At 42.1% G+C, this 9,641-nt stretch overlaps 1 protein-coding gene across 3 annotated transcripts; it reads right to left on the bottom strand.

The window, feature by feature from the left end:
- Window positions 1-38: 38 nt before the first annotated feature.
- M6PR (mannose-6-phosphate receptor, cation dependent) lies at window positions 39-9,495 on the bottom strand. 3 transcript variants are annotated; one of them, XM_059186194.1, is made up of 8 exons: window positions 9,254-9,393; window positions 7,630-7,679; window positions 5,656-5,835; window positions 4,396-4,562; window positions 3,171-3,280; window positions 2,756-2,886; window positions 2,092-2,218; window positions 39-1,664 (listed from the first exon to the last, which is right to left on the bottom strand). In XM_059186194.1, exons 3-8 carry the CDS (start codon window positions 5,832-5,834, stop codon window positions 1,542-1,544), a joined length of 837 nt encoding a protein of 278 aa, XP_059042177.1. In that variant the 5' UTR covers window position 5,835; window positions 7,630-7,679; window positions 9,254-9,393; the 3' UTR covers window positions 39-1,541. The 3 variants fall into 3 exon arrangements, with proteins under 3 accessions (XP_059042177.1, XP_059042176.1, XP_059042178.1); XM_059186193.1 differs by lacking the exon at window positions 7,630-7,679 and having other exon boundaries at window positions 9,254-9,495; XM_059186195.1 differs by lacking the exons at window positions 4,396-4,562; window positions 7,630-7,679; window positions 9,254-9,393 and having other exon boundaries at window positions 5,656-5,791.
- Window positions 9,496-9,641: the final 146 nt, after the last annotated feature.

The following is a 9,641-nucleotide window of genomic DNA, read 5'->3' as shown; positions in this document are numbered from 1 at the left end:
TCTCTACCCTCTTCTTTCATACAAAAGACTAGGGCAACTTGTTTGTTTTTTTAATCTTTTAAGTGTTTTTATACAAAAAAATGTAGTTTTTCTCTTTTCTTTTTGCATTTTTAAAACACCAGTGTGGGGGAGGGATGCAAACAAATTAACAAAAAAGATGCTTTTATAACATTATTTTCCCTGTTTAGAAAGAAGAAAAAAAAAATCATTCCAATAGTATTTAAAAGTCCAAAGATGAAATAATTTTTTTCTTCCCTAAAAGCTATTAAAAGCCCCTGCCTATTGCGCCCTCTTGTGTCCAGTGGAGCCATGTTACTCTTCAATGGCCCAGGTTCACTACTATGGAAAGATTGGGCCAGGCTTCTTTCTGGGCACATGGCCTAAACAAAAAAGTGGAAGCATCACAGGATTCAAAACCTCTCCCCACAGAAACTGCTGGGGGCAAGAAGATACTTCCCTGAGCCAGAAGGGACAGGTGCAGCAGCATTCCACACCCAGAGCACAGGATGGCAAAGCACTAGATATCCCACCTCTGCTTTCATTCCTTTCCAGAAGATTAGCTGGGGAGGGAAGGGGGAAGTCGACATGCCTGTGAAGAAAGTGCAACATATATGGAAATACCGGTAGAGGAAAACAGCTTAGAAGAAAAGCTTTGCCTAAAGCTTTTACTGTGAGTGGGAGAAGAAAGCCATCAAGGAGATCCCACCATGGGTAAACAGACTTCCTTTTCTGAAACCCCTATAGCACAAGAGGTCCAATTCACTTTCCCTTTCTAACGGACTAGACTTCTGGATAAGGTATTTTGGCCTTACAAGGTCCACGACCACAAGGCCACAAGCCAGGGTCCAGTTCCAGCTATAAGGTCACTCCACTGCCAACAACTGATGTGATGGTATTTTATAATCCTCTAAGTGGGAAATTAACATTTTCCCCATCCCAATCCCAGAGGTGGAAGAAGCAAGCCTGCAACATCCCCAGGCTCAGACCAAATAGAAATACTTGGAATGTAACCAAGTAATCACCATAGAGTAGTTCCAAGCAGCAAGAAATTACATCCAGGTTCTCATGGAGTACAGAGTAACAGCATGAAAGCAATCAAACCTTGCATAAATAATGTTTCTTTGCCCCCCCCCCCTTTTTTTTAGTTAAAGAAATCCAGTGTCTCAAAACTTGTGAAAAAAACTTGTGAAAATATGTTTAAAAAAGACTCTGGGAGCCTGCCACACTTTTTTGCTCATTGTAACTATCTTGTACCTTCTGATACCAAGAGATAGTGTGATAGCCTCTTCTGCACAGGCCCTATTGTTTTATCTCTGTCCTATAACTGTACCTCTCTAGAAAAAAAAAAACAAAAAACAAAATGGGGAGCGAAGGGAAGGCATTTCTACTAGTGAGAAGAGAATGCAAATCAAAAGCAAACTGGAAAGCAAGATCAATGTTAAGGATGGGATGAGAGACTGGAGTGGAGACTGCCTAAGAAATCTGGCTGAGTATGCTTTGGTTTGGGGGACTGAAGAAGCAGCTGGGCATTTAAAGTGCAATCACATTGGTAATAAATGATCATCCCTTTCTTCTGACTCCTCGCCCAGCTGATCATCCCCCACACCACGATACGCAGCAGGCACATTGCGGGGTTTAGAACGGCACACAAAGTCACAACCATCCTGTAGAGAGAAGCAAAGGAAGGAAATGATCATTTGGAATAACCAACTTTGAGGGTGAGGCAAAATACACCTATGGCTCAAGGATAATGAGAAAATCCAGAAGCTCTAAGGGCCAGCCTAAATTGAATTTAGGGCTAATGTGAGAAAAATTCTAATTAGGTCTTACTTTCTCCCCATCCAGGTCCCTTAACAGCTTTATCAGATTCCTCAACTTAAGCAACAGTGTTGCTCTTCCAGCTAAGCCTTTCCCAAGGCCATACTAAGATGCTATGCTACTTGTTACTTTGTACTACGGCCTGGGACTCCTTTGTGTTTAGCACCCGAAGTCCTATGTCCCTGGAAATCCCCCCGTCTAGGTAAACCAGGGTGGTTGGTCACTCAACCTTGGCGGCAGGCTACAGACTCAGCCACCAGTCCTGTTACTTACTGCTACCAGGTTGCCAAGATCTTGCCAGAAGGCTAAGTGGGGAAACTGCTCCATTCCCTTAGCTCCCACCACCAGTCGCTGGTATAGGAACCCTCCGATGATATAGACAGCAACCAGTGATGCAAACCTATTAAGAAAGACATCGCTAGTTAAAAACCAAGGAATAGTAAAACTGATAAGAAAAGGTACTCTTTATATTAGTGGTTTCCTAGTCTGTATTCTATAAAAATGGGGGGAAAAAACGCCCCTAAAATGGGAAGGGTGCCTTCTTTAGAAAACCAGTTAGAGCACATCTAAAAGCAAAGGCTCAGACAAAAATAAGACTTCATGTGTGACTCTGACTTGTAGCCAAGAATAAGTACTATTAGCTAAGTACAGAGTTCCACTTCCCCGAAAGTTCTTATAATCTAATGGGATAATAAAAAAACTGTCCGGTTTTCCAGTAATGGGACGTAAAGCATTTCCAAATGCAAATATTAGAGGTGAAACATTGTATCTAACTTTTTAAAACTTGCATAATCAGAGTTTAAAAGTATCCTCCCCCTCCAATTATAGTATAGTGTGTACACATATACAGACAATTTGTGTCTAAGTGTCACCAAGTAATTGAGTTTAAGGGGGAAAAAAAGGGAAGGTTTGGACTGATAAAGGAAAAAGCACTCACGTGACTAGTAAGATAGAACCCACACTGAGGTGAGAGATCTCTGGGGAACAGGCCAGGCTGCTATCCATCTCAAAGAGGTAGAAACAATCTTGAACTTTGCCTCGCTCCTCAAACACAAGGTTAAAATTGTCCTGATGATGAAAGGACAGAAGAGAACACAACAATGTGGTTAACTGTTTCGGCGCTTACTTAGAAAAAGAAATAAACCCACAAACTAAAAAACATTTGCTTTCTCTCCTGATTCAGTAATTTATTTTCCATGTATGATTGAACACAGGTGTCTGTGACACAAGGAAAAACTGAACTAGTTTTCTCTTGTCTGTCCCGATGTATCATTTTCCCTGTGGAAATTCTTTCCACCTCAGGTCAGTGCTCTCATCTGCTCTCTAGGCTCATGTGCCCCGGGATGCCTCACCGCTAGTGTGTGTCGATTGCAGGAGATCATCACCACTGCACGACGCTGCTCCATGCCACAGTGACTGTCATATTCGTCACCCCCTTTATAGGTCAGCATGATCCAATTACCTGAGGAGGGACAACGGAAATGTTGCTTTGGGGCAGGAAGGCAGGCCTAGGTATGATGGCAGAAAGGAATGGAGGAGTTCAATGAAATTGGTTTTGATTAAAATAACCAGTATCAGTATGAGCTCTGTAAACCAGAAATACCAAGTTAAAACCTGCTTCTTTGTAACAGCTTTGTGTTTCCTTAAGACAACGAAGATATTAAAGACAGGCAACTAATAGTGCAAAAACAATTAGGACCCATGCTTTCATACTGATTGACATTTTCTGAACACCTGCTCACATCAAAAGAAGAGGTTCCATAAAATTCTTAGGTGGTAGGGGAAAACTTAAGATTTAAAATTAGCCACAGATAAATGCAAGGTGTAAGATCGGGAGCCATTTCTTCTTTAATACTTATGGCACTCAAATTTCTTTTGCAAAATATCCTTTGATTTATCAATCATGTGAGGTGAATAAGGTAAAGATTCTGTTTCTAATCTTGCACATATGAAGAAACACAAGATGAAATGATTTTTCAAAGTCATAGGCAAGTAAACGAGCTGGGTCAAAAATCCAGTCTTACAACCCCTACTTACCCCCAAATTCTTGATGTTATTTTTCATTATATTATTGATATGAACAAATATCTGCACTGGAAAATACGTTATCTGCTTAAGGGAGGGGATTAGACCACAGGTGTTCACATAGTTCTTTCCAGCAATATGATTTTATGACTTCTGAGAAACCTAATCACCACAGCCCAAGTTAGCTGGGGAAGTTTTGGTAGACAGGTTTGCAAAAAAAGTTTAATCTCTGAAAATGTAACTGGCAAAACTGGACTAATTCAATGAGAAATAGTTGTTGGTGTTTTCAAGCCTGGTATGAAAAACATATTAAGCTACAGAATCCCAGCTAGATTCTTTATGCATGAGCTTTTCATTAACTTTAAAACAAACATAAAGGTCCTGACCCATGACTCCAGAGGAGCGGTGGAACTAGGTATCTTGTGGTTTAGTCTCAGGTGAACTGAAGCACATGTACCATATAATACTCTAAAAAGAATGCAAAAGGCTGACACATACAGGATCGTCAGAGGGATTGACCTGGGATCCATTAACCAACAGGGAGAGTCTTACTTCCATTGAAGACGTGAGTCTCGTTGAGTCTCCCTACCACTCTTTCCTTCCCATTACTTTTGTTGATCTGCACCAGGCCTGCCCCAGAGGTGCGGTTGCCAGCTTCCCGGCAGACCCTGAATATATAGATGTATGTGTCCGGACCCTGGCCCACAGTGCTCTCAAAGCTGTAAGGAGAAGTGAGGAGAAAGAAGGAAGAGAAGTTACTGGCTATCAGCTTTAGGACAAGCAGCCTCTCTTCCTTTAAGCTGCCTACCCCTACCGCCCCCGCCCCCCACCTCCTGCCAAGTGTGATTAATTTACTTATCTGTCACAACTAAATGTACTAGTTAATAATATTTGTTGATTATGAAATACCCATGTAATAGTGAATAGTTCATTTGTTGAAAGAAGACAATCCTAACTGCTGACGATGATGGTTTAAAACACAACATCCAAGATAGCTAGATATTCTAGAATACCTATTCTAGACTATGCTGAAGTGTCAGTTGCTATTTCCCAGTGAATAGGATCTATATTCATGGGAAGTATCCCATGGCTTCTTGTTCCTTGAAGATCATCTTTAGATTTACATACCCAAAGATTCCTGACACTTCTGATGTGTACAGGCCTCAATGTTTATCTGATACTTCTAAAGTCCTATTACATGGAAGTACCAAATAATGCTTTTTAATTCCTACAAGGTGGTCTCCTGGATCCAGTCTTAAAAACAGTGCATTTTCTCTTCTGCATAAGAGAATTGCACACTGCTACTAAAAACTGGGCTCAGAATTTGCTCTACAGCATAAAAAAAAAAAAAAAAAAAAAAAAAAAAAAAAAAAACCAACAAGCAAAACCAAACAGGGGTGCCTGGGTGGCTCAGTAGGTTAGCATCCAGCTCTCAATCTCAGCTTAGGATTTGGGCCCTGCGCTAGGCTCCACGCTGGGCATGGAGCCTGCTTTTAAAAAAAGTAAGATATCATGGCCAAATAAGACCAACATTACTAAAGTTCAGACTAGAACCATCTCCCAGAGTTGGTTATTATACACGTTTTCCCTCCACAGAGAGTAGTAATACTAAAAGTCAGTAAGTGGAGGAAAAAAAATATATTCTTAAGATTTTGTTTTAAAAAGTATTTCTATACCCAATGTGGGACTCGAACTTACAACCCCAAGATCAAGAGTCATATGCTCCACCAACTGAGCCCGCCAGGCCCCCGAGAAGAAAAGATTCTTTAACAAAGTTATTTTCTCAAGTCCTTTAAAGCTGTTCTCAGCTACCTTTTGTTATACAGTGGTTGCAACCTCTTCAGAAGAGCCAACTCTTTCTCAGACTCTCGCCCTTTTTCTCCTACCAGGTCGCAGGTTTTTTCTTCTGTCTGCCAGGATTCTCTTACTGCCACAGCTAGGAGCAGTGGCAGGAGCAGTCCAGTCCTCCAGCAGCTGTAGAAGAGGAACATCCTTTTGGGAGAGGGAGTGTGGGTGTTGACGAAGTGGGGAAGATCGGGGTGGGGGAAGAGAGAGAGAAAGCACATGAATGTACAATTTTTACTGTTTTATCTTCCATCCACCACTTATTCTACATTAGTCAATTTTCCTTATTAACACAAAGTTGGGTTTTATTTTTTTGGGTCTATTTCGGGCTTTTAGCTTTCCACCCATTATTTTTTTCCCTCTCCTCTAATACTCAGAACAGGATTCTTAATCTTTAGGTTTATTTTTCTTTTTAAGGAAAGGGACTCCAGTACTTTGGCTCCTAACTTCTGTCAATATTCAGAAACTTCAACAGTCTTTGTTCATATTCATCGTAAGAAAGATGGTAAGAGATAAAGGCACAGCACCTAAAAGCTGACATTTACCTAAGTTAATGGCTCATCTCTGAAAGCACAATCGTTTAAATTATAGGAAGAAGAAAATTCACTAGGTTGAAGTGACTGAAGACGTCTTTCAAAATCCACCTCAGGCTCTACATATCATAAATCTCAAGAGTTTCTAAACTTCCAGTAAGCAGTTGTCTTTGTACACTCTGAACTGGTGACAATTCTTGGCAATCACTAAGTCACTTTCCAATTCCCCTGTTTCTTGTACTGCTCTAGGAATGGAAACACATGGTTCCATTTCCTAAACTCATTTTTCTTTTCCTCTAATCCATCTTCACCCAGGACATACTCATTTATCCTTGCAAAAGACTTCACTCTGATGTCCATTAGTTAATGATCCTCCAGGCCACTGCTACTTGTTAATTTCATAACAGTGTCACTGTTATCATACAAATATTTAATTCTTCCAAACTTTTCTTACTTGTAGTAACATGCTTCCAGACTACAAGCCTGGACTTTGGCTAATTAACTCTTTAGAGTCCTCTAATTCTTTTTCAGGTTAGTTAATCAACTCCAGTACATTTCTAGAATAAAAAACTAGGCAGAGTTTAATGGGTATTAGTAAATTTGAAGATAGGAAAATGGAAAACTCTGAGCCCTGACTGAATTGTCTCTGCCCTGACTGAATTTTCTCTACTCCCCTAAACAAACTTACATTTGACCTTCTGTTTTCCACACTCCATTAGGGCAACAAATGCTTGGGAAATTGTCTCCCTGACTTTGTGTATTTTTTTTCTCTTACGATTTTATTTACTTATTTGAGATAAGAGAGAGAGCAGAAGCATGGGGAGGGGCAGAGGGAGAAGCAGACTCCACTTCGAGCAGGGAGCCTGACATGGGGCCTGATCCCAGGATGCTGGGAACACGACCTGAACCAAAGGCAGACACTTAACTGACAGAGCCACCCAGATGTTCCAACGACTTTGTGTATTTCCAAAACCAACTCACTACAGTAGTATTAGTAAAGTGTTTCCATAGAATAATTATCACCAGTCGTAATGTCCAATGCCCCCATAAAACAGATTTAGAGCACTAATAGGAAACTTTATAATAGAGTACTTGCCTTTTACTCTTAAAAGCATTTAACATGCATTAACTAATTAATCCTTACAAAAACCCTATGCAGTAAATACAATTATTGTCCTTATTTTACAGATGAAAGAACTGAGACATAGCCAATGGAGTGACCCAGAAAGTCTGGCTCCAGAGCTCATGGTCTACATTTAAGTGTGTATCCCCTTTCACATTAATTTTTTGGGACTCAGGGTAGGCAGCCAAAGCCTTGCTTTCTTTTTGACAAAGCAGGGGGAAGTGATTCCTCACATAGTTCACTGAATAAGAGGTAGAATAACGAACTCAAAGCTCAAACTCCTACCTTCCCTAAATTAACTCATTGCTCAACACATTACATGACCAGCATTGTTCCTAAAAAAAAAAAAAAAAAAAATTAAGAGATTCCTTTTACTAGATTGATTTAACATGCCATTTTCCTTATATTCTCTCAGGATCTAATTTAAAATTTCAACGTTCTGGACTGTCAAGCTTTTTTTTTTTTTTTTCCAGGACTAGTTTTCCAGAGGGGATTCTCATACAGAAGGCTGTGTTATATGGCCTAAAAGTTAGTTCCTTATTTGTTAATAGTTTATGATTTCTTTTCCCAAATTAGAACAAAATTGGGATAGGATAAAGGGTTAAACACCCCGCAGTCTCCATTTGTGGAGCTGAACTCTCTTTCATTTGCTTATTTGTTCAAGAAGTTAGGCTGAGACTCAACTTACACTCTTCTCTCTTTTCTGCCTAAGGTTTGTCTGTTTTGAGCTACTTCTTTGATTCAGTGGCAAATGCTCTAAGTGCTTTATCTAGATTGTCTGTAATCTCCACAGTCAAGAAAAGTAGGTATAATTTCTCCCATTTTACAGATGAGGAAACTGATGCTTACAAAGGCTAAATTATTTGCCCTAGGTTACACAAGTATTAAACATGTATGAAGTTGGTGGGGCAACTTGGATGATTCATGGCATAAAGCTATTTTCTGATAAATATAGGGGTGCAAAAATTTATTAGCGAGCGTATGAAATCCAAGGGCTGTGTAGTTCCCTTTTAATGTGCTACACTTAGATCCTCAAGGTGCAACAGTCTGTCTAGATACTTTGGAAATAAAGGGCCGAACTTTAAGATTTTGAAAATCCCCTTCAATTTTCTTGTTCTAGGACAGATCTATTTTGCTAATGCTAAAACAATTCTCTTCAATGGAATGACCACTGACTAAGCCAGGAATTGGGAAGCAGTTCAAATCACTGGGCATCTGTACCACTCTTTCCCACCCGTCAAGACTAGCCATGAGCATTTTCCATTTTTCAGTGGAATTTCTACTTTCGGCTGTCTGGCTCATTCCTGAGGTAACCACCCTCATCTCCTGTCTCCAGCAGTCTACCCTTTCAGAAGAGCAGCCCGACGCTGAGAAGCCCTAGACAAGCGGCTCTAGGTCCCATGGGCGGAAGCTCCCCAGAAAGAGAAAGCACGAGATAAGCCCTCTAGTAGCTATCCCATACCATACACGCACCCTCTTCGAACTTCTCCCAGGGTTCTAGAAATTCTTATTCCCTCTAGTCTCCTGATTTCCCAACTGCCTAGAGCCGTATCCTCTCCATATGATGCCACTTTACCTTCCTCCACAATGCAGGCCAAAAATTCCCTCTACAGGTATCCAGGAACACCTCCAGCGACTCCATACCCAGGGTCCTTCCTTTCTCTGCCTTCCAAATACACGTCGAATCCTCCTCCGGACTTGGTAGGTCCTTTCTCCCTCACTCCCTTCGGGACTCTCTAACTCCCCGCCCTCACGCCGCCTCCGCCTCCATTCTGCCCTAGGGCTCCTCAGCTGGAATCCTGGCTAGAACCGCGGCCAAGGGAGACTTAGCGATCCCCAGCCCCTGTTCCGGGCACCGGGGTGTGAGCGCTCTCCAGCTCCCCTCCTCCTCCACGCCCCTCATACTCACGTGTCACGGGCACAGGGAGTAGCCAAGGCGCAGAATCCCTGGCTGAATACCTGTCTGGGGCTGGGAGACAGGGCCAGCGAGGGGCCAGCCACAGACCCCGGACCCAGAACTCGTGTCAAAGGCCAGCGTTCCCCAAGGCGCCTCGCCGTGCTCCACTCCGGGAACCGGAAACAGGAAGCACCAGGCGTCTTCTGGGCAACTGCTCCTCCCACTAGACCCCGCGGCATGTGACCACAGAACCATTTCGCCCCTTTCCCCTTCCCGGTCTCCCGGCCGATCCCAGGCCCTGATTGGTCAGGATCCGGGTCCTGAAGCTCCGCCCTTGTCCTATCAACTCCAACCACTTTCCGAGATTTTCAAGTTGCGTTCCACCTTCGGGCGGGGGGGT

The sequence above is a fragment of the Mustela lutreola genome, chromosome 8 (genome assembly GCF_030435805.1).
Source record: "Mustela lutreola isolate mMusLut2 chromosome 8, mMusLut2.pri, whole genome shotgun sequence".
In the NCBI taxonomy this organism is placed as follows: domain Eukaryota; kingdom Metazoa; phylum Chordata; class Mammalia; order Carnivora; family Mustelidae; genus Mustela; species Mustela lutreola.
This window is presented reverse-complemented; position numbering and strand designations above follow the sequence as displayed.

Coding starts and splice junctions, on each gene's coding strand:
- M6PR (XM_059186193.1), bottom strand. CDS start 9,480: ATGCCGCGGGGTCTAGTGGGAGGAGCAGTTGCCCAGAAGACGCCTGGT. Junction 4,563..5,655: donor CAACCACTGTATAACAAAAG/GTAGCTGAGAAC, acceptor TTCTCCTTACAG/CTTTGAGAGCACTGTGGGCC. Junction 2,219..2,755: donor GGTTCTATCTTACTAGTCAC/GTGAGTGCTTTT, acceptor CTTTCTTAATAG/GTTTGCATCACTGGTTGCTG.